The 25178-nt window shown below is 39.2% G+C and overlaps 1 protein-coding gene across 2 annotated transcripts in view; it reads right to left on the reverse strand.

The window, feature by feature from the left end:
* The window catches only part of LOC122980722 (SLIT-ROBO Rho GTPase-activating protein 3-like), a 34787-nt gene that overhangs the window by 8807 nt on the left and 802 nt on the right, over positions 1–25178 (reverse strand). The window contains exons 2-13 of one of the 2 annotated variants that reach the window (XM_044349021.1): positions 17655–17850; positions 12917–13079; positions 11140–11202; positions 8194–8385; positions 7759–7887; positions 7401–7622; positions 7149–7250; positions 5065–5262; positions 4871–4955; positions 3394–3421; positions 660–690; positions 264–324 (exon numbers count right to left, since the gene is read on the reverse strand). In XM_044349021.1, coding sequence (XP_044204956.1) covers positions 264–324; positions 660–690; positions 3394–3421; positions 4871–4955; positions 5065–5262; positions 7149–7250; positions 7401–7622; positions 7759–7887; positions 8194–8385; positions 11140–11202; positions 12917–13079; positions 17655–17850 — 1470 coding nt within the window. Of the gene's footprint in view, positions 1–263; positions 325–659; positions 691–1758; positions 1862–3393; positions 3422–4870; positions 4956–5064; positions 5263–7148; positions 7251–7400; positions 7623–7758; positions 7888–8193; positions 8386–11139; positions 11203–12916; positions 13080–17654; positions 17851–25178 lie in introns of both variants that reach the window. The other variant, XM_044349020.1, reaches the window with a different exon arrangement.

Genomic DNA, 25178 nt, shown 5'->3' on the forward strand with positions numbered 1-25178 from the left:
TAATGAGCTTCTACAATTTACATGTTCACAGAACCTGCAAATGCCCAAAGCATAATCTGAAACAAGACACACTGAAGAAAGAATTTGACAAGCCCTATTAAAAATCAGGTAGATAGTATGCATTGGTTGATATATTCTTAAGACTGAGAAAGCTACAAATTAACAAGCACTGAGAACATACACTGTATGATTCCCTGACAAAACTGCTCAAGTCAATAATTTTCAAAAAGAAAGGCAACATATGAACATATTCAGGAACCTACCATACAGATTGATGTATCGAATGCAGCTCTCAACCACCACTGGTATAGGCTGCCCTGAGTCCTACCAGACAGATTCAAATGATCATTATTGGAGGTATTTGTAATAGAAAACAAATAGTCATGCTAGCAGGGTTTTATCATTAGAAGCCTATAGAGCCAGCATTTCAAATGAATTAACTTCACAGAACTAAAAAAACATTGTTTATCATTTAATGATTTTTTAAAAAATAACTAAGTGTACAGAACAACACTGTGTTAGTGTTAACAGCACTTCGGCTAATGTTATAACTACAGTATTTTCATACATCAGGAACACCAACAGGCCAGAAGCACAGAAATGTTGGTTAGCATACTGAACACAGTGTGATGATCCCGCCCTGCTATAAGACAGAGTACCTGACTCCTGGCACGGACATTCCTTCTTCCCCTGGGCAGAGAGCAGTAAGGCACGTAGACAGAGGAAGAGAGGCAACAACAACCACAACAGGTTAGTGAGAAAGACAGATCTTACAGAGAGAAAAAGAGGAGGCCTGACCTGAGAGAAAAGCCAAAGCATCAGTGCCTTGTGGGGTGTGAGACATGAGGACATGACTTAGGGGAGGGGGGGTGTGTGGGGGTGGGAGTGCTACCCGAGAGGATGATGGGAGGGCTACATACGGCACTTTTTTAAGCCAGAAAAGACTGTTTTACCAAGAGGAAAACTCTGAATACATGGATGAATTCAAGGCCTGCAACTAACAATTATTTTCATTATTGATTTCTCTGGCCATTATTTCAATTAATTGATTAATCATTTGGTTTGTAAAACATCATAAAATAGTGAAAAATGCCCAACACAATTTATTACAGCCCAAGATGACAATCATCAAATTATTGAAGGCTTAAGATAGTCAGGTTATTATCATGTAAGACAAATAAAAGTAACAAATTCTTACAAGTTACAACCTGGAACTAAGAAATATTTGATATTTTTGCTTAAAAAAAATCACTTGAAAGATCAATTGATTATCAAATACAACTTTTCTCCTGATTGACTAATAGATTAATCAACACAGAATTCTGATTAGTTATCTCCAGTCCTGTTGGTGCACACTCTGTCTGCCTGCCCGTTTGAGTGGATGTGTCCATGTGTTTATTTGCATAGCCTAACATGGCTGGTGCATGGCCAAATGACACTATACATAAAGCCAAATTAATTCAGCGTGTGGAGGCTGAGGCTCACAGGAGTAAGAATGTTAAAAGCAAACCTTGCTCCAGTGTGGCACTTTTGAAAACAAACCATCTCCACTCCAGAACGTGTGTGATTGATTTTAACCTGACCCTGTCTTTCCTAAATCGCAAGACTGTGAATACAAGGCAATGAGCAAGAAGAAAGTCAGTGCATGAGTGAGCCAACATTTGGATAAAAGAGTGGTCAAAGGCAAGAGAACCCCCAAGGACTGCTAGCGAGACAGCTGAGCTCATGGAGAGACAAAGAGCACAGATGGGCTGATACCTGGATGAAGGCCTCCATATTGCCGTTAAACAGCTTACGGTTAAAAATGGAGCGAGGTCTAGACTTCCGCATTCTCTGGGGTTTAGGGGGAAGAGTGGGGGGCCTGGGGAGATGGTGGGGGGTGTATGGTTGGTACATGGCAATTTGAATAATAATGCAACTGGAATAAAAACACATCAAACATACTGACATGTTTTCTAAAATGTTCTTTTAAGTCATGTTGTTTTCATGTCTTTCCATCAGTAATTTGCAATTTCCAAAAACATGTTTAAAACATTAAAATAGTTCCACATTTTGGGAAATATACGCTTTCTCTTGACAATCAGATGAGAAGATCAATGATCCTATCATAACCATGGTGCAGATTCACAGAGCGTAGCTGTAGCTGTCGCTATTTCAAAGTTCTTTCAGTTATTGAAAGTTAATTGTAACATTTTGGTTGCCTAAAAAAAGTTGCTCAGCATTTGGTTGTATTACACAACCCTCTAAGTCGGATGTTCATTTTTTTTCGGTACGTACACTTTGTTTTAATGGTTTTAAGCCTGTTTTCTTGCTAACAAAAATTAGCATTAGTATTAGCATTATCACAGTTAGCCATAGACTGTAAATGCACCGTGTTTACCAAGCTAGCACCTAGTGCTAGTGTTAGGGGCAGCTCCACCCTCTCGTCCAAATATGATCACTTCTGGCTCCAAAATTCCAAGATGGCAATGGTCAAACTTGAGGCTTCAAAACAGGAGACTACAATCATTGTGTGACATCACAGTGGCATCAAAATGGCACAGTCCATTATTTTATAGCCTACGGGGAAATCAGATAGCCTATCTCTCTCTAAAGTTTCATCTTGTTTGTTTAATCCTAACGAGTCTTGATGTCACTGTGAGACTGCAAGGCAACCAGTGGAAGTGACTGTACCTGGCCAAGAAATTGTTTAGGAAGTAACCCCCCGTAAGACCACAATATGTTGTTTGTTCACTTCAGTTTTAGTACAGATTAAACTAACAAGATATAACAAGATGCTGCTTAGTGAACTTTAGAGGGGCTGGTGGTTTCCAGTTTTTGTGCTAAGCTAAGCTGACTGGCTGTGGCTGTAGCTTCATACTTAGCATAATGACAGTAGTATCAATCTTCTCATAAAATCTTGGCAAGAAAACAAATGAGTGTATTTCCCAAAATGTCTTTTCCTTTAAATTGACCCATAGACACAGCTGCTGAAGCAAACTTCATGAGCTATAAAACTACAGCAAATTATCACACATCAAACTAAATAAAGATTTTAATTAAATATAACATAGATCAAAATTGGTAAAAGTCAAACTCTTGTATTAAATGATGCATAAGACTACCTAGTCAATATTGTTCATTTGCCGCTAACAATTGTTTATAAATAGAACAACAACAGGACATTATCCATCTTACTGGCATTACATTTCTTAGTCTTCACACATTTTTATAGATTCAAACTAGGAAGTACTCTGAGCACCACCTTCTCTAATTGGGATCACCCATTGTTCAACAACTCAGAGAGAAGTTGGGACACGGTGATCTAATTTCTGCCACATCCAGGGACACGAAGGGAAGGATTTTACACATCATCGCCTACTTTATTCACCCTCTTGTCACTGGACATCTTACCTTGTTGTTCCATATTCAGCCCTCTCCCCTAAAAGAAAAAACAGAGGAGAAAGAGACTAAATTAGTATACGCTAGTTTTACAGTCACAGACGTTTGTGGTACGGTTGAGTGCTGGCCGACTATACAAGGCTGGCAGATGGAGACGGAAAGGGGTGTTATGAGAAAACGGGCATCTATTCAGACGGGCTCAATGGGGTGAGCACCATGGCTGCATTTGACTCACCGCCAAGCAGTGGTCATTCATCGGTCGCCCTAGAAACAGCACAAGAGCCCCAGAAGGGGATAGCCTGTCTACTCTCTCTGCAAAGTGAAAATGTATCCAGGGGCAACAAGAGTGGGAAGTTGTGAGAGCTGATTTGTATGGTGTGATGATTTCATGATATTTAACATTGCGCACAACATTTGCACACACTGCACACAAACAAATTAAGGTCTCACTTTGATCAGTCAATCAGAAATGTTTGTCCAAGGATCATGTCATGTGTAAAGCAGCTTCCAGCACAATCCTTCTTTATGTCAAACACACATAATTTCAACCCTGAAGCAGACGCTTGCATGAGTTTGAAGGAGCAACTCGATGACATGGATCATTATACATTTGTGTTTATTCTTTTGGCTCAGATTAATGCATATTAAATATGAGGAATATATGAACAAAGTAGGGCAAGAAATACCCTTCAAGCACTCAAGCACTACTCATCATAAAATGTAGATTAGATTCCCAAACCTTCATGCTGTAATTATATAATTTTCCTGTTAAGTTTGGTGTGCTTTGGCAGACACAGCTTGAGCAGAAAATAATTCTTTGCTGCCTGAAATTAATTTGTATTTTAAATTAAAATGATCAATCAAGTGTCACCATATACACCCTTGTGTATCTACAGGAGTTGTACCATTTACTATATCTGACTGATGATCCACAAAGGAGCGTGAAAAACTACGTAATGGCCCAAAGACTAATCTATAATCAAAAGCAGATGCTTGCAAGATTTTGAAGTACCAACTCACTGACATGGAAAGATACACATCCTTATTCACCCTTCTGGCTCAGGTTAATGCACATTCACTATATAAACAAACTATGGCATGACATAACCTTCAAGCAAAGTACATCTAATCAAGGAATGGAGGTTTTTTTTAGCCTGTGGCCTCATTTTAGGTCCAAAAATTGTCAAGTTGTCAAGCAAATGACAACGTCAGTATAACATCATTTTGTATTCTATTTCTAAAAGCACCACAGAACTCCAGATGGAGATATACTGTATTTTTTACATTTTTAATTAATTTTTGTTGAAAATATAGCTACCAGATAGAGATATGTAACACCATCTGCATATTAAGGACACCCAGTCTTATTCTTGTCTTGGCAGGCTCTCTTGACATATGTTTTTATATTATTTGTACATTAATAGTTGCCCACTGACAGTAATACCACCATCACACTGATGTGCAGTAATAATGTTTTAATAAGTCTCACCTTCTCCTAGCGTCTGCTTCAGAAGGTCATGCTTGGCCTGAAGTTTGATAATAAGATTGCTGCCATTCAAATACTCCTTGTATTTCTGCACATGAATCAGGAAAAAAGACAAATAGTAGGTTATATATAGGGCTATTTGTAGTTGTACTGTATGTGTTTCATGCCATTGCGCCCTCATTTCTTCAAAGACTCACAGTGAAGTAGAAGCCCTCAGTCTCCTGCTGATTGGCTCGTCTCTTAGCAATGTTTGCCTTGCTCATATAAGAGTCAGAGGAGGCTGATTTGACCGACTCTGTGGATTGGCTGTGCTGGAAGGCCTCTGAAACATCAAAGTCCTCCACTGTAAGCATGTCCTGAAGGGTCTGCATGGTGGCGTCTAGGGTCTTCCTCACCTGACACACACAGCAGACAAACACAATTGAACATGTGACTATAATTTTAAAAGTATGTACAATTACATTATATTTGTGATTAATATGAAATATTATTAGGTAAATTATGCACATAAAATCTTCTCAGTATCACAAACAAGCTGTATGGTGTAAACAAGCCAGCACAGTCCAAGATTGTACCACTGCAGGCCATTTTCACAGCAGTTTGACTGACGCACCGTAAATAACAGAGTAATTAGCTTCCTAGCATGAAGCGTCGTGACATGAAACATTAACTATGTTCCTTCCATGTGAGGCAGACAGGGAGGGAGTGTGCATTTCCATATTCATAACAGACAGGCACTGACACATATACACACCCTGATGACCTTTAAACAGGTCTGTGTGAGTCACAGTGGCCTCGGTGACTCCCTCCAGCAGGCCAGGAAGCATGCTGGGTTGACCCCCAGTGGGGGCAGGAGACTGGATGAGAGACGACCCCACAGGTCAGTGTCAGATTAAAGATGAATACAAATGCAGGGTGACAGTCCTGTTTGCAGTTACATGTTAGAGTGACAGAACTGAGGGCGCTGGCTGCCAATACCAGTTTAAAATATAGCAATACCAAAGGAGGTATTAAAACGCCTTTGGTGCTATAATAAGTAAGACAAATACCAGTCTTTTGATGAGTGATAAACTGTGATGATAGAAATAGTCCACCAGCAAGATAGGTCCTACTAGAGAAGCAACACTTCAAATGAAGTGTTTTTATGTCTCATCTTTCTTAAAAAAAATAGTTTAACAATACGCTAATATGCTGTCTTGCCAAAGGTTAGATGGAAAGATCGACAACCCTCCCACGTGCGGTAAATATGACGCTACGCCCAACAGCGTGTTGGCTGAGATTAGCATAAAGCATGGAAGAATGTATGAGTCCAAATGTAATAAAATCTGCCCACTAGCACCTCTAAAACTCACGAATGAAAACTTCATCTCATTTGTTCGTTATGTACAAAAACCGAAGTGTAAAAATGACAAATTGTGCTTTCACAGGGCTTTATGTGCAGGACTACCAATTGACTGAATAAGTAACCAAGACCAGGCTAGTTGTTTCTCCCTGCTTCCAGTCTTTATGCTAAGCTAAGCTATCCAGCTGCTGGCTGTAAAAGTAGCTTCATATTTAATGGACAGATATCACACTCAAAATATGCAATTAAGTATATTTCCCTAAATGTCCAACTGATCATAGAAAGCCCAAAAAACAAAAGCTTCTTCTTTCTGAAAGACCACGTTGCACATTAACGACGTGTCCTGTTTTAGAGAACTCTACTGAGTAGCAGACATGTCAACTTCCTGCTCTTATGGTTGCACTTGACTGATGGTTTGAATGATAAGACATTTCATTTCCTGGCGCAGTATTGTGCAGTCATCTGTTGATAGGCAATGGTCTCTGCATTATTATGTTACATTTTACTCAACAATCAGACTATTATGTGCACATCACGTTACTCTACAGCAGGTTTTTTTATGTTTTTCACTTACATTCCTGATGACTCCTTCATGCTTTAACCAATTATCTTATTTTCTCATTACTGTGCTTTGATGCAGAAGTGGCACAAACAACTTATTTTCATCTTAATTGTGTCAAATGAATGTGTTTCATTCTAACTATACAGTCGTATATACACATAAGGGGTACCATTTATGTATGTAAATATTGATCCACAAAGACTAGTATTATATTAATATATGACTCAGTATATTTAGCCATTTGTACTCCTCTGAATCAGCAGAAAAATACATTAGCCTGAATAGCATACTTGCAGTGACCTTGCTTCATTTTGAAATGAAACGCAGGAACTCACTACCCTCAACCCACTGAGATTTGTGTGCACAGAACATCTCACCTCTTCGTTTTCTATCTTGAGCGTGGCCAGGCGAGACTGTAGCTGGTGGTAGCGCATCAAGAGCTCTGTCTGGACAGGCTGCTGTGCACTCACCTGACACACCTGGCATAAAAGGAGAAAGGAGACATTACCTGGGGGATTTAACATAGAGAGCAGCAAACGTGATGAGGCGCACTTTGACTCTACAAAAAGATTGGTGACCTAAGACCTGCAAACAAATCGTAATGGCCCCGTCCTTCTCCAGTGGCTCACCTCATCCCCCATATGTGGCTGATAGTCAAAGCGTGCTGGAGGGCAAAAGATCTGGCTGTGCGTGTCCATAAACTTCAGCTTGTCTCCTCTGATGTCCATGGCATCTACTGCTCCCTCCAGCAAGTCCAAACCCTCATGGCGAGAAGTCTCCAGACTATACTCTGCAGACAGGTAGGTTCTCATGGTGCGTGCCAGGCTTGCATGGTACCCTAAGTCACAACACTAAGGGCAAGAAGTCAAACATATAGTCTTTTCAACCTTTCATTACAAGACCTAGTACTGAAACTGCAAAAGAAGCACTGACACATAAAGATTTTTTCCATATTTGCGTATTTTGGTTCTGACTGTATGTCCTTACATCTATCATATCTGAGACATCATGGATGTAGTATTTGGCCACCAAGGCGTTGGTGGCTGTCAGATTGAGAAGATAGTCATTCCGGGCCTTTGTGCATTTGAGCTTGTTTTCAGAGTACTTGGCTTGTCTCTAGGGAGACAAGAGAAAGAGACAGTCACATCAATGCAGGATGTAAAATGGATTCCTAATGTACTCAAAGAATACATTACTACATCAATCAGATTTTATCTTTTATAATCAATCAATATACTATATGTATGTGATACTTTGGACAATGTAGAGATGGCTCCTTTTAGCAATAACTACATTTCCCAATGTCATTTGTGCAGACAGAAAGTGCATCTAGAAGTTCATTAGAGATGCATTTAGAGAGTATTTGTACTTGAGTGTATAGCAAATACAATATCATGTATTGGCCTGTCAACCAAAACAGACCTTCTCCTTCATTTTCTCCATCTTTTTGACAGAGCTCCGTCTCTGTGGACGTTCATCATGGCCATAACGCAGCAGACTGGTGCTAATGTCATTGGCCTTGCCAATGTGCTTCTCCTCCTGTTTCTCTGCCTCCTTCAACTTGCTCTCAGCGCTGAGGCTCTCAGTATGGTACATGTGGTACGTCTTCATCACCTGCAAGAACATACATCCAACGTCAAACTTCATTCAGCATCAAGGGCATCAAACTAGCTGGAAGGGATGTGACTGGAATAGAAATAAAAATCTCCAAAGCATACTTAGTTCAGAGGACTTATTTGACACTCTAAACATACAGTCTAGTCCTCCATGTACATCATAATATGAATCACAATGTAGGGTATCAGATATAATTTCATAACAACATAATTATAATTTGATTAACTAAATTACTACAAATGTTTTCCACACTAATGTATGAACTCATGTTACCCCGGATTCATTTTTTTCATTCCGCTGCAGCTTACTCATCCTGCTTATATTATCACATTTTGATTGACATTTCCTTACTTAGCTGGCGGTGTTGTGCTGGGTGTGTCTGTCTGATGTGCCTACACTGTTCTGTTTGTTTGTCTTCATCGCAGCATTCTAGTAGGTTAAAAAATAGGTTAAAGCAAGTACTACAACCAGGGCTCACCATTGCTCTTTGTTTCCTTTCCCTACCGTAGAGTATCTCACTCCCATTCACAAACATAATCTAGACTCCTATTCAGTTTGCTTTAGAAGAAATTGTCACATTATTAAAAGAGATCACGTGTAAATGTTTAACTAGGAATCCTAAATCAGCAGCCAAATTAAATGTCTGCTCCTCCATCACTCTCAAGTCCTGGTTTCCTAGCAACCCTGACTGTAACTGATGTGCATAGGACAGTGAGATCGATCAGCAAGGGAGGAAGGAGGTTACAAAGTGACAGTGAGCAAACTTCCCTGCAACCTGCGAAACAAGAAACTACTTCATTTCCACAAAAAGCCAGCAGCAGATCAATAGCAGAGACCAGCAGGCTGACAAAGACAGACCCATACAGTACCTAATTTTGCATGCACCACACAAGCAGATAATATAAACAAATCATACGATTTTCATTAACGCTATAACTTTATCTAGCCCAAATTTTAACAGGCTACTGCAATTCCTTCTGCTGTGTGCTGCTGAGCTGCAGACAGGCATTTAATAATGCATGAATCAAAGGGAGAGGAAAAATCAATATCAGTAAAGCACTAAAGTGCTGTATAATGTTACATGTGAGAATATTTCTCATGTGGTTTATGTCATGCGAGTATTTCTACTTCAATCCACTCGCCCCAAACATTCTTTTAAGATGACTGTGATAGTTGTCACTAATCACTGACATTGCACTGAAATTCTGATCATTTTGCTTTTATTGTTTTTTTTTGTCCCATGTTATCTCTTTATGTAAGCTAAATCAATTTTCTATAAATAAACACAGACATTGTTGCAAAATCCCATGTATAAAATTCTGCAAAAAATATAGCATCAGTGTTACGCTACTCTCTGTTTGCCCTCTATGTGTCCTTTGTAAAGGGAATAGGATCAAAACTTCAAATATTTTACATAAAAGCAGCACCCTTGCAAACCCAAACTTTTCAAATTATCTTTGATTGATCATCAACAGTATTTACCCAATAACATTCAAGACATAAGACAGATGATTAAATGTGCAGCAAGTAGCCAGAGGTAGAGTTCCACACATCAGTAAAAAAAATAAATACAATTATTAAATGAGCATAATAGGAGTGTACACTAAGTATCTTAAAATAAGTGTCTCTGAGACATAGTTATTCTTTTTTTTACTTGGCAGGGCATTCAATTCTATACATTGTAAGACAAAGGGTAGTTAGAATAATTGTACAATAATTTTGCAATTACAGTCCTTTTTTTAAACTACTGCAAACCCATTGGGGTATGTAGGTGTGACTCAGCTTATTTGTGATGGAAAACTCCACAAAGAAATTTCAACATATTTAAGACTACAACCATTTGAGGCTTGGATTTTGGATACAATTTAGGATGGATTATTTCACAACTTGCAGTACCCCTGTTTGCCCAGAGACAGCTCAGATCAGCTTTAAATGTATATTTCAGATTTTCTTTGGTATGTTAACTAACTGTATGTTTTATATCATATAATTCTTTTTGCAAATTAGCTGTTGAACGGCGCCAAAGAATCATAATATGACTGAACAATAAGACCCAAGAAGAAGCAATCTGGTGTGTTTGTGTCACTGTGTCCCACATACAGCAGATGATATCACTGCATCAGTTCATTTTCCTCAGCCAAAAGAAGAGGCATCAGCACTGAACACAGCTGTTCTCTATCTACATCACCACACAGACCAGTTCTGCAAGTGAATGTTAAATGCCACGTGTGTGCATACTTGTTCTGAATGTGTGTGAATGGTGTCTGTATGTACACACACACAAAGGACAGACTGACAACTCTTACCAGCACACAAACAGATGTGTCTGATTACATGTAACATTAGCTGAAAATATTACAGCAGCTCATGTTAGCTGTGTACAGTGCACCTCTGCAGCACCAGACAGCTGAGTCCGCTTGAAGCACAGCCAGAGGCAAGAACGCTCTCCCCTTCAACCGATGGAGAAATTCACAGTGGGAGGAAGAATGAAAATTTTCTCCTTCCATGACCTCATGGAGAAGGAAGAAATGACCTGTTAGAAGCTGCACTGCTGATAAGGCGTATCTGCTGTGTGCAGTGTCAGGTCAACTGCCTCACAGGTTACAAGTTCTGCTCTGACGACTGAAAAAAGCTAGGATTCGGGATTGACGAGCTACAAGCAGCTAGCACAGGAGAAAGGGCACAACAGGCAGCCTGTTACAGACAGAGAGGAGATAGGCATGACAGGACAATGATATTTGTTTCACTCACTGTGTAGAGCTCATTGGTGACTTTCACTAACTCCTCATGCATCTGCACCCCGATGTCTTTGCTCTGTAAAGACAAAAAAAGGTGACAGTGACAATAATTCCACATTTAAAAGGCAAATGAAGGCAGATATTTAAACATGTGAGACTAAAAATTGGGTTATTTAACAGAATTGCTTTCTCATAATTGGAAAACTTGAAGGCTGTGTGACAATTTTGTATGTGAGGGATGTCAGCAGTCGATGAAATGCTGTCATCACTCTGCACCAGAAAACATCTAATACAATGCCCGAAGTGCACATGCAGACAAAAATAGAACAGAGCAGTGACTGCAGAACATTTCCCAAGGAGTTGTGTCACAGTTTCAGCTCAGTTACAGAGCCTAAGAGCCTATGATGAATTGGACATGTCCCATGACAGGGCTTATAGTCCAAGAGGAGGAATGGGGCCAGTGGAGAGTGACTCTGGAAATCCTGTTGAGAGGATATGTAGAGATGCTTAGCCCAATCAATCCTGTTTTTTTTGCCACCTCTCAGGAGCCACTTGTCAAAACAGCAACCTTGCATTTTCTCATGTGACAAGAATGACACTCTAGCACATTCAGTACATTAAAACTTTGACTTAACAAACGCCAGAATTTGATTCATTCCCTTTCCACATCTGCAATTTATTACCAACGAAACAGCACGGCAGCTGAACCTGGATGCTACAGCGTAACAGGATTATTGTTTTGAAGAGCATGGTGACAATTTGAGCTAACTCCTTGCAGAGGGAAACAGATTTTCTGCAGTTGTCCTCCTTGCGCTGGCCACAAGCCATCGCATTCCCATCACATCTCCCATCATGACAGTACAGAGCCCCCTAGAGGGCATAAATTACTGGAGATTCCTGCTGCTGTCAAGCGATACTGATCTAAGATCCCTAAGGTGAATTGTTCATCGCAGCCCATGAAACACAGGCATTTCGCAAACCTCACACATACCATATATTAAGCATCTGCCTTGTGAGATGTGAGAGTATAACCAAACCTTCAATGATGTTAAATTTCTGAATGAGAGAAACACATTAAGTCTAATTCTCAAGTTACTGAATTTGGTGTGAAATTAAAAATTAGGTAAAGCAGACCTCACGAGTAAGAGTGTGAGCGATAAGAGCGATGTGCCGTGAAGAGCATCAGAAAAAGGGTTGTGATCTAAATAGGGAGCAAACTGAGCATGATATTGAGAATGACAATACGCATGATGAATAAAGGAGGTCAAAAATCTCTCATAAACCATGTTAAGTTTTACTGTGCACACACTTGCTACTCTTACAATAGCAAAGATGCAGTTTAAGGCTTAAGTGATGTCATTTTAGGCAAGTAAAACCTCAGAGATGGGTTGAAGGAGTATTCTCAAAACCAACCTAATGGCTAGAATTTGTACCACGCTATAAATCAGCTGCCTTGCAAAAAAAGCAATTTTGGTAATTGAATTTGGTAATTTGGTAACTGACATACTAATTAAGCATCATTGGTCATATCAAGAGATAATGACATAATGAACCTAATCATATCACTCAAATTTGTTGATCAAACCTCAAGGAATATGCCATATAAGAACCTCACATCGTAAAACATGCTGTATGTCCTGATACATTTCAATTCATATTTGTGTTGTTGTAGTGTCAAGTTCCCAGCTGTGAGCATCGGTCATGCGATCTGAGCAGATGATTTCTGTGACTGTGTGCGTTATTAACGGTCAGGGTTACATGCCCCTCATCCATTTCATTCCGATTCTGACCTTTTTGAAAAGTCTGATGACATCCTCGCCCACGTGCGCCAGACGGACAATGACGTTGTTGTTGTAGATGTCGCTGAGAGTGGCGTGGTCTCTGCTCTCCCGCCTGGTCTGGTCCAAGACCAAATACCAGCAGTTCACAGTGGACAGGAGATTTTGGTCCTTTCTGCAAAAGCCAGAGCAAGACTTTATTAGTCTTTAAGATGGTAAAAACCATATACATATTATATTCAGACCATGAGTAAACAATAGAAAACAGGTAAAACAGGTCCTCCAGCCTGAAATCGAAAAATTTAAGTTATTGTCTCCAACACAAACTAAAAAAAAGCAGTAAAAGTTCTAAATAGACCAACTGTTGTATGATTAATTCATCTCTCATCAAAATACTCAGGACTCTGGCGGTGAACATAAAACATGTCTTACACACCGCACAGATCTTACATTATATCAATTGGTACCAGCTCAAGGGCTTTACATATTATACATCAAAGGGTCACTGCACATGTGGTGAGGAATCAGGAAGAAAGGAGGCAGCTGTATACACACACACACACACACACACAACACACGGAAGGCATGCTGACTGCACTTGCCTCCTTGCTTGAGGGAGCATGTGAGTTCAATTATCCTCACACCAAAGAGTTTGTTTGTCTTCTTCTTTTGTCTTTAGGGAACATTTTACTGTTTTTCAAACCTCTAACAATTGTGACTGAAATATAAAAATGATGTATCACATTACGTTTTTATGCAGCCTGATAAATAACTGTGAGTAGAAACACCTTTTGCTCCTGGCTGATAGATGACCTATGCAACTTTATTTCTTCTTTAATGACTAGTCAAAGGAGATGAGTGTGATGTTAACACATAGGGAAGAGGACATTCAAAAGGCATTTCAGACCTAGATAGCTATCTCTACTGATTTGCACCCTCAAAGCCTTTTATCATATCACACAACCGATCAGCAGCTATGAACTGAGAGATTAACTCTAACTTAACCGCTTTAGTTTGTAGAGCAAAGCTGCCATGATAACCTGTTCAGAAACTTCGGAAACTGTTTCTTCTTCCTTCTTACAAGTCATGGTGAATACAATGTTGCTGTTTGTGGTTTGTAAAAGTATCAAGTTGCAAGCAGTGATTTGACAGTGCAGTACACAACAGAGCAGTCCAGACTTGTTTCCTCCCAACTGCTTTCAAAACTTTAAATAACTTTGATCCTTTGAGACTTTTATTCATGTTTTCACTTTCTTTCTCTTTTTCAGGGTTATCACTAACACACATTACCAATGGACCTATGGATGACCAATAATATCTTTAGGATAAAATTGTTCGTCCTAGTTCCAATATATATTTAAATAAGTCACAACTTGAAATACAATCTTGTTGAAGAACATGGCTTCTGCAATGCAAACAGTACAGAAATCACTCTATGAGTTGCAGAGTTCTTCTAATTCTGCACCCTTCTTTGTTTTCTTTTTGTAGGTGAGGAGAACCTCAAGGTTATATCCTCACTCCTTAATAATTATACAATTGAATGCTGTCACCTGGTCAAGTCATGTATATTCATGGCATTTCTTTCTATTTTGGCTACACTAACTTGCAATTTTTATGAGCCCATAAACTCATACACCATATATGATACCTCTTAAAACTGTCTAGATGCTGCAAATGTTGTCTATAAAACAACATCTAATAAATTAGTCCAAATGATGGAAAATAGTTTTGTTTGATAAATAAATAAAACGGTGTAACCTTGCAGCTTGAATCAGAAATGCAGCAGTTATTTTTGACTCTCATCTCAATTTTGAAGCTCATATATAAAGAGTGGTCCAGACTTGTTTTCTCTCAAATGCTTTCAAAACTTTGATCATTTTTATCCTTGGAGAATTTTATTCTTGCTTTTTCTCCATCTTAGTGAAGCCGTTTCCACACTAAACCACAGAGGAGAGATGGTGTATTTTAGTTTCCATTCTAGTTTACCTCCATGCATTCAAAACAATATTGAAGTTAAATCCATATTCAGTCACTCCAGAAATTAAAATTAACTAAATTCTATTTCTATTATTTTTTACATGTACATTATGTGGTTTTGTATGCATTTAAAAGTCAAATGGATTTTTCTATTATTGGAAATTAGATTTGACACTGACAGCTTTCAGACACATTTAATGATAAGGATGTCTGCAACACTGTAGGGTTCCTGATAAGTAAAACATTTCATTATCATTGTTCTCTGGATATGCACCTTTTTCTTTAAGAAACATTAAATATCTGTCATGGGATGACTCTAGGTTTAGTTTATGACTTCTGTCTAGATAAATGATTTGGGAAAATTAGCCCAAACCTAGTAAAACAGAAAAGATATCTGAAAAGTTCTGTAAGAGTTAAAAGAGTTGCACTCATGTGATGCTAAAGGTAATCCACAGCGCTGGGCATCAGCACCTTCTGCTTCTCCTTTTCATCCCGCAACACTTTGATTAAAAACATGAACAAGCTATCCCTATAGGCCCGTCTTTCAAGCAGAGCAGGTGTTTGATCCTGGACAAGAGATGCCAGGAAACTGACTGTAAATCTTTGGCTGTTGGCTGCTCTTGAATAAGGATGAGACTGTAGTGTTCACAATTCAAAGGAGCTGATGCAGAACTGTTCATGGAAGATGACAGAAGAAGGTTTTCTACCTGACAGCCTACAAAAAGTACAACTGTTTCACAACAAGGTCTCTGCATCATAAAGTAGAATGCAACTTTCAGCTGAACCAAAGTATGCTGACAATTCAAACACATACTGCCTGTATTAAAGTATAAGGCAGGCAATTTTCTATATTTTTCTTATTGTCAACGAACCTCATATGCGGAGCCAGACCAACAATGACCTCATCCTACTTACAAGTATTGTGTGTGTATCCAAAGCCTGATATATCTTATTCCTCTGTGTCTTAGACCTCCGTTGTTGTCCAAAAACTATTAAAAACTTGTCAATGTGTCACACTGGTGCACTAGGTGACACATTCCTTCACCCCGAAGACTAAGGTCACTGCAGTTTATTTAGAAACAGCTCCAAAGACTGATAACAGCTATCATATTTTCAGTCTCTGGAGAGTGGTTCCTTATTCGGCAGACTGCACTGCACATGAGTGGGAACAAGTTCCCATTTAAAGAGCTTTGCTAGCTTGTTGTGCTACATATCACAACCTCTTTTTTACTGAAGTTCTTTGAGAAACTTAAAATGTAGCACATGTAGCATGAGACTGGTTGACAATAAGAAAAATATAGAAAATCATCAGCCTTATCCTCTAACTATTGTGCAGCATGGTGGATATACATTGTCTTTTCAAAGGTACACAGAGTCATTATAATCACATTTTTTGCTGCAGTCACTCTGTTATAGGAGGCTTTGAAAATGCTCCCTGACAATCTCCCTCCAGCCCCTTTATGAGATCTGACACTAGAAATGAAAATCCGAAAGGATCACTGATAATAAAGAAGGGCACTGAGGTTGTGCTGTTAAAAAAATTGACAGAGAGAGAAAGAGAGAGTGTAGACAGAGCCAGCTCAGAAACTCAAGAAGAGAAGACCGCGTGGGATTATTAATGATAGAGACTAGTCGGCCCATTGTAGTCTGTGAGTATGAATCTAGTCTCTGACAGACAGATATAATGATGACCATTTAATGTGACGGGGGAGAATCTGGGACAGCCGGGTGTAGAGAGAAGTCATGCAATGTGAATCTCTTACTGGGGTCTCCCTTTGAGGGAACGCTCCATTTATCAATGTCCCAGTGACGGGAGCTCTCCGCCATGATTACGCTTTATGTCCAATTGGCCAGAGAGGCTGAAAGAGAGACGGGAAGACCTCTCTCGAATATACCGTGTTTGTTATGCATGACTGACACAGCCAGGTCACATGAAAGGGTATGCAACTGCCTACATATCGATTATACCATCTGTACTGTAGCGATTTTTAAGGTAGGTTCGATATCCTGCATTGCTGATCCAATATTTCTACACTGAGAATTACTGAGTAGATTTCTTAAAATATATTTTAATTATTCTTTTCAGGAGCTTTCAACCCCTTGTGGTCTTCATTTGTCTGTGTTCAAGGTGAAAAATGCCCAATATTTTAGCTGAATGTACTCTTATTCATACCCATTATTTCTAATTATTCATTTAGTCTTATTTATGATCCCTGATTGTTCAAGTCAGCCACATTGGACAGCATATGAGAACATTATCTAAAAGTCAAAGAGAGCTGCAGGCTGGTCAAACATCTACTGTAAGTAGTAGTTCCTCAACATGCTGCAGGGTATGTTTGTTTCACCCCCTACCCCCCTTTCTTTCTTCAGACTCCTGACTCTGATTTATTTTTTTGTAGCCATTGAGAAAATATGAGTATTTGAGTAGCAGTCTAGCGTGAAGTTGTTCGAGAATGGAAATGAAATGACAGCCATACAGAAAAGACGGGAGGGGGCTGGATAAAAAGTCTGACCTAGTTGGGAGAAACACAGCAGCCTGAGGCCACAAGCTTCCTTGGCCCTGGCTTCATTTCAGGTCATTTCTTCTGCTTTTATACATCTTCTCCTTTCTGTTGCTTATCCTTCTTCTCCTTTTCTTCTTTCTTTCTGTTTCCATCTCCCTGTGCCGTGCCAGTGATCAGTATAAAATACATAACGTAAATGTTTTTTATCGGTCAAACAGATCCGATACAGACATTCCAGTGCTTAGCAGACAGACAGTGGCTAGACTCACTTGAAATGCTGGTGCTCTCTGGAGGTGCGGATCTTGGCGGAGTAGCGCTCTGCCAGTTTGTCCAGACTCCTGGAGTACTCAAGCTGGAGCTCAGCCTTTCGACGGAAGAACTCCTGCAGGTCCTGCAGCAGCTGCAGCCGGGACTCAGACTGCTGCTCCAAACAACGGAACTGCTCCACCAGCTGGTTTCGGATCTCTGCATGTCAACAAAATCGAAAAAGGGAGACCACCTTCAGAATAAATAGAGCCTCTGATGGAGTGGGTGTTCATGCTGGGCCTCACTTTACCCTGCCAAACCCTGCTGCAAGTCAGCATTTAACCCACAAGCCTTCAGCAGTGGCTTCAGCAAAACACATAATGTGGCAACATACAAACATGTGAGGATACAATCAAGCTAGCACAAGCACTAATATAAGAACAAAGTCATCATAATTGGATAAAACTGGACGTCAAAGTACATTTGTCTGCTGTCTGTATGTATGTGCGTGTGTGTGTGTGTGTAGTGGAAGGGGGGGTGGGGGTGTCTGAATGCTGGGATAGCACACGTGCATGTGAGATGCATGTCTGTTGATTGCAGCAGACAGCACAGAAAATGTAAAATAGGTCAGCTTCTCAAAATGTATTGTGCTGAGAGAGCCTTCAGAGAAGTTTGTCTTGAAGAAACAAATTGCAGGCATTCTTTCGATTACAAGATCGCTGTGGTTTTGTGCTCATGAGGTTTGGAAACTCACTGCCCCTATTCATAGTCTGAGAATGAGGAAAATTAAATGCGGTATAAATTCTGAAAATATGGTTGATATGGCATTTACAATCAGGCTGATATAATACTTCCGAAAATTAAATGTTTTAAAAGGTTATTAACAAAATTTCAGTTTGAGAAGGTATTTCCTGTTTGTGGCATGCTTTGGCTGTTAAATGGAATATAACTGTTAATGTCCAGCAAGCAGAAGGAATTTTATTTTCAATCCTCAAGTTAGTTCAAGCAAACAGTGATTTAACTTTAATGCTATCATGTGCTGATATTTCACTCAGAGGCGTCTTGCCCATTCAACTTGAGGATTCACATGCACCCTTAAATGTGCCTGTTTAAACTAAGTTGTTACAAGTAAATATCAGCTTTGGCTTCGATATTTATGATCAAACCAACCGAACAAATTAACAAATATGCAGCACTGAAATATGTCCTACAAAACAGAGGATGGACATAATGAGAATTTTGACAAAGAGCTATAATAGTTCAAGTATATAACAGTAGCTACATGTTTGTGAGCTTTCTTTACTTAACGTTAAATAGTCAACATGCTGGCTAGCTACCAAGCTAACTCAAGTTACCCCTGCATGAGTTTAAACATTTTCTTGCTCAATATTTCTTTTAAATGCAATTTAGTGTTAATAAATGTTACTGTTACTGATAGCGGGGCGGTTTGATCATAAACACAGAAGCCAAAGCAGATATTTACTGATAACAACCTGGTTTAGTGTGAACATTAACATTTGCATAAGCAAATGTGCCCCCTCAAACAAAATGACTGCATGACGCCCCTGATTTCACTATTGTAGATTGTGTGTTAGGAGTGTAATTATTCCCTTTAGGATTTCAAAATGGCCACAAATAAATATCTACAGATTCCCTGCTGGCTGTTCCTAAACACCTCTGGGATTACAGGTGATAAAAATGTCTACTGAAGTAATAACATCACTTTTATGGTCTTACATTAACACCGAGGCATACAAATAACATTTCATTTCAACCATATACAGTACTGTTTATTACAAGGCCGTCATAAATCCAGTGGCGAAGTGGCTGCTGAATGTACGCAGGCAGACAAACCATAAATCATATCAGAACCTAGAGCTGAGTTTTATGGTTGAAATCAGTATCACAATAAGAATGTTAATAAGGATACTTCCGATATTGAGACATGAGGATAATGGCAAATGTATGACAAAATCACATTTGAGTTTTGTGTCATTTTTAAGAAAATAAGCCTCTCAAATGTGATTATTTTTTGTTTTCTTTAATCTTCTGTGATAATAAAATGTATATCTTTGGGTTGTGGACTGTTGGTCAGGACAAAACAAGACATTTGGGGACGTCATCTCTGGTGTTGGGAAACAGTGATAGAAAATTTTCACCATTTTCTGATATTTTATAGACCAAACAACTAACCGATTAATCAAGAAAATAATCTACAGATTAATCGATAATAAAAATAATAATATAAAGTAAAAACTTGTTTTGCTAGTTTTTAATTATAGCTAGCTTGAAATCATCAATTAGACATTATAGAACGATAACACAATAAGATCATATCATTCATAATTTTGCTGAAAATCAATAAACAGTTCACATCTGTGGGATTATACACACACACTCACACACTCATACGAGGGAATAAACAAAGCCTCTCTCTATACAAGACATTGAGAAGCAGTTGAGCAACACTGAGATGGCTGAAGATTCCTTTATGACAGACTGTTTCAACCATGCATATGATTGCTGTGTACTGAAAGGAACTTTGTAGAAATTTATCAATGGAGAAGATGACCCAGCCAAAGAAAAGGCCTTTTGTTCACTTCTAAATGCTGTTTCTGTATCTAGAATAAAGGATTTCTAAAATTCCTCCCCCGTTGTCCATGGGTGTGTGAGTGAAAATGTGAATGAAAGAGCAAGGAGAAAGAAAAAGACGGAGTAAATATGTAGTCCCTTGCTGTTTGGAGATGTACCCCTCATGGTCCCCATAGTTGCCCAGTTGCCTGGTTACATGCCTCTGGAGGCATCTCATTGAGAGCAGGCTAGTTCCCTCTTCTGACAGTCGCAGCAGTCAGTCTGTTTAGCATAATGGCCAAGGACAAGGGCAACTTTCTCTGCTTCGAAATGCTCAATAAACAGCCTGTGCTGATGAACGAGGCAGCAATCAAGTTCAAAATAGAAAGAAATGTCACTGTGATGTACTCCTGTGCTAAAATAGCCCACTGAACACACACAATTTGTTGGCCTACGTGACATTAATCCTTTTTAATCATACGATGACAGCATAAAAGAACGAGCTGACAATATAATAAGCAAATCTAAATTGATTTAACTGCAATTTTATCAGCAAGACATCAAATAGACTCATGATATTTGCATTTGCTCTCCTGTGTGCACGTTTATTTTTAGACCTTAAACTGTTACTAGGGACTGTGCAATACTGCACTACATTCGATGAATGATTCAAGCCTTTGCAGAGTAATGCATAATTACAAGGAAGCTGGCAAGGAGTTCAAGTGAATAATATAGCAAGAAGTAAGCCTCAAAAGCTAAATACAGCCTCTTCTCTCTCATTGTATTGATTACACAACAGAAAAGGTTTCCTTAAATGAAATACAGAGTCACATGCCACACCAGGTTCTCGGATTGGGAACAGTCTTTTACCGAAATGAGTAAAATGTTCCACACCCAAAGGCCTGTGGAAATTTCACTAATAGGACTTTAGCCATTTGTAATGTTTATTTTTCTCCTAACCCATATGGTTAACATCCTGGTATGTTCTGGTGACTTTAACAAGCATTTTGAGTATAAATTAATTGCTTCCAGAGACTTGAGGGCAACACTGAAGCAAAGAATGAAGAAAAGAACTTTTTTAGTTGCTTAAGTCATCAATCTGGTTGTGATTGAGCAATGGGATATTGTTACACAACAGTATGACACAGGTCATGTTGTAAATATAAACATGTTTGAGTACATATATATAAAATCAATCAAGCCACCCAAATATACAATGTTCCTCAACTGAAACATAATTTAGATCAACCCAATAATTTGGCTCCTACTTTATCCTGTAGATTCGAAAAGACAAACTATGTCCTCCCGCTAAGCTCCAACACAGCATGTCTCTAGTGGCTACACACCTGGATCCCTGACAGACAATATAATGAAAAACATGTTGCCTTGCAGGTTTGCTATTTAGACTGCTTGGACTGCTGCAGCAGGTAGCAAGCACCAAATATCACATAGTGAGGAGTCATTGTCACCACAGTAGCCTGCTCAAACTAGCTTAGCACAGCTACTGCAATGGCCAGAAGCAGGCTCCGGGGCTGTGTCTGCAGTTAGCCATGCGTGGCTAGTCACATGTGTCCTAACCCAGACTGACACGTTGACATAATTTGGTACAAATCAACGCTGTGTTCTGTGAACATCTTCTGAATGCAGTAATGGCTATGGTATGTCTTTACAGTCTATTTGCTTGAGCTCACGTGTCTTTCTCTCACTCTCCCGATACAAACATTTCTAACAAGGAAAGGCATCACTGTTTGAAAATCCAAGATGTAGTGTCCCACACATGTTACCGAGACACGGGCAACAAAGATATTGTTTCACTGTCATAACGTAACCGTGACATTTCAAGGCAGTATCAGTCGGAGCATTCTTTCATCATGAAGAATACACACAGAGGGGTGTGTCTACATGCTTCTCGTGGAATGCATATCTGCAGTGAAGACAGAGGCGATAGGGGTGCCTAGGGAGATGCTATGTGACAGTCAGATTGTCACCAAGCAGGTATAAAGGTAATCTGTACATCATACATAATACAAATATATTATAAACTGATACAAATATTCCAGGGTTTTCTATTACCATTCTTTTTCTTATGATTTGGGGACGACTATCCCTATACACACACATTCTGCAATGCCATATGTTTCCTTTGCAACAGCAAATCTTACAATAAATGTTTGGTATTATACCCTATTAGAGCAATTTGTGCATAAGACTCCGAACAAACCAAATGACATTTGAGATAATATGGCCTACAGCTAGTGTGACGCATGATGAGGGGCATCCCCTTATTTATTTGTGTTTTGTGTTTGGGTTCAGCAGGAAGGTTGGAGATATTTCAGGCTGGTCAACTACACTGTTTAAATTGGAAAAACAATATAATTTCAGCTAGTGATAACAGCTAAATGATGACTAATGTTTTGATACAAAGCCATATCTCCTGTTACTGGGTGAAACATTACTCATCAGTGAATCGGGGATAGCATGTGACAATAATGGCAAATACAGGCCCAGACCTGTAAAGCTGTTCAAGCTCAAAACACACTGTTTGCTGAAATGTTGGGTTTGTGCCTGATTGAACCTCTGTGCAGTCAGCAACTCAGCATTATCGGAGGCCAGTGTCAGTGTCAGAGTAAGCCCTCACAGCTCCAAACTGATCTAAGCCCAGTTTGCAAATGAGCTTAAGATGTCAGCTTAAAAGCTTTTCCTGAAACTGAGATGAGAGAAACGGAGCTGTGATGGCTCTCAGCCACAAAGCTGGTGTGGAGACCAGAGAGAGACAGAGAGAGAGAGAGAGAGAGAGAGAGAGAAAGAGAGAGGGAGAGAGTGAGAGTGTGAAAGAGAGAGACTCAAGGAGTCAAACAAACAAACAGACAGACAAAGAGAGCAACAAGGAGAAAGCAAACCACACCTCAGTCTGCAAAACGCTAATCATACTCTTCATTCCAGACACATGCTGACAAGCTTTGGTCATTTCCTCTCTGTGTATGTGTGGCTACAGAGAATGTTTCACTTTGGTGGAATATTTAAATGTACATATTTGCTCAGAAACCCTAAAGACTTCAGCAACACCAATATTGCCTAAAGTGGTATCGCTGTGCTCTCTTGAAAACCGAGTTCCTACATGTTTTCATTGTTTTGGCTTACATGTGAGCTAGTTTTTCCTTTGCTATGGAGCTAATATATTCTACAATAACAAAGAGCTCTACAAACAGATAAAGTATTGTTTTATTGTTTAACATGTATAAGGGTAAAATATCAAAATAAGAAGAACATATTTAATTTGATATTAAATCCAGGTCAGGCTCAATCAAGGACTGATCCAAACAAGGTCATTACAATAAAGTTGAGATGAAATTGCAAAGAATATTTATATGCAAATAAACACAGAATTAAACTAAAACTACCTAGAGGTACCACTACGGTAAAATTCAAAATGCAGTTTCCCCCTGTTAGATTCTGCATGATCTGCGTTTCAATTGCAGCACATGTGCTACATATCTGCATGGCATGCATTCAAATTCAGACTGTGTTAAATCTGCTATTACAATTGGGGTCCATCAACTGGAATGTGGATCATGTTGACAAACACCTTGAGATGGTGCTATCCTATACAGGGAAGTATATAGACCTAAACACACACCTTCAGGTCACAGTAAACGTTTCAACTGATGTTTGTTTGGAACAGAGTCAACTTTGTTGTTTGGTGTTTTTGAGTACTGCAGTCCTGTTGGGGTTATTTTGAGCCAAATGGTCTGAAATAATGATGTCCATGTACCCAGACCCAACACTGTGAGATGTTGGGTGATGGCCAACCAGCGAAACTGCAGCAGGTTGACAGAAGCACTTTGGTGATGTGGTTTCCATGATTGTGTGCTAGTTAATGATGTTAAAAGAATGCAGATTAAATAACCCAAATTCTACAATTTAATGAATTCTCACTTTCAGTAGATTTTCAAAGCAACTGTCAGACCCATTTCAGATGGTGCATTATGTGAACTCTAAGTTTATTAATGTCTGTAGACATTACTGGCTGCAAATGATGATTATTTCAATTATCATTTAATCTGCCAATTATTTCTGCCAATTATTTTCTGAATTCACTGATTGATAGTTTGGTCTATAGAACTTCAGAAATAAGAATAAAAAGAAAAAAAACGGCTTCACAAATTCCTGGATCTCAAAATGACGTCTTCATCTTGCTTGTTTTGTTTGATATTCACTTGGTTATCACATCAGACAAAGAAAAGCAACAAATCCTCAAAACTGAGAAACTAGTATTAGAGGATGTTTGGCATTTTTAACTGAACTTCAAACTGACTTCAGTGATTACTCAATTCTCTAATTAGTTGATACATTTTCTGTCTGTGTTCTGTTTGTCTCTGTGCACTGTGTGAAGCTTGAGAAAGTGTTGCACAGAGGTGTTGGCGTTAACACTTCACAAAGTTGTCTGTAAAAGGCTGAGAAGACAACCCACCCATATACATCCTGCACTATCTGTTCCAATACAGTGTCAGTGTTCCTGACGCTCTTCTCTCTTTGCGTGGTTTATCCATTCTCATATTTAGCGGCAGACAGTGAAATCCTTTCATGGTTCATAATTCATACAGACAGCATACATTATTGATGGACTTTCTGAACTGTTTGCTGTGTGACCTTCTCAAGCTTTCCCTCCTCCCTCCTGATATTACACTTTGTCCTGAAGTGTCAATGCTCACCATAGATTATCACAATTAATATTCACATTTCAACCTTTGTTTTTTTTCAAGAAACTATTGTAATATGTACCCAAATGTCTCCCAGTAAGAATTCCTGAGGTGCATGACCTCCAGTCTATTGAAAATATTGTCCAAGGTGAATTGTTACATTCCCATGTTGGGTGTGCATTATCAGTACAGTCTCATATAAATATAATCTGCACTTTGACACAAATCGTGAAGCTCCATGTAGTAGCTTGACTGGCCACACATGCAGGGCTAGGC

This window comes from Thunnus albacares, chromosome 4 (genome assembly GCF_914725855.1).
Source record: "Thunnus albacares chromosome 4, fThuAlb1.1, whole genome shotgun sequence".
In the NCBI taxonomy this organism is placed as follows: domain Eukaryota; kingdom Metazoa; phylum Chordata; class Actinopteri; order Scombriformes; family Scombridae; genus Thunnus; species Thunnus albacares.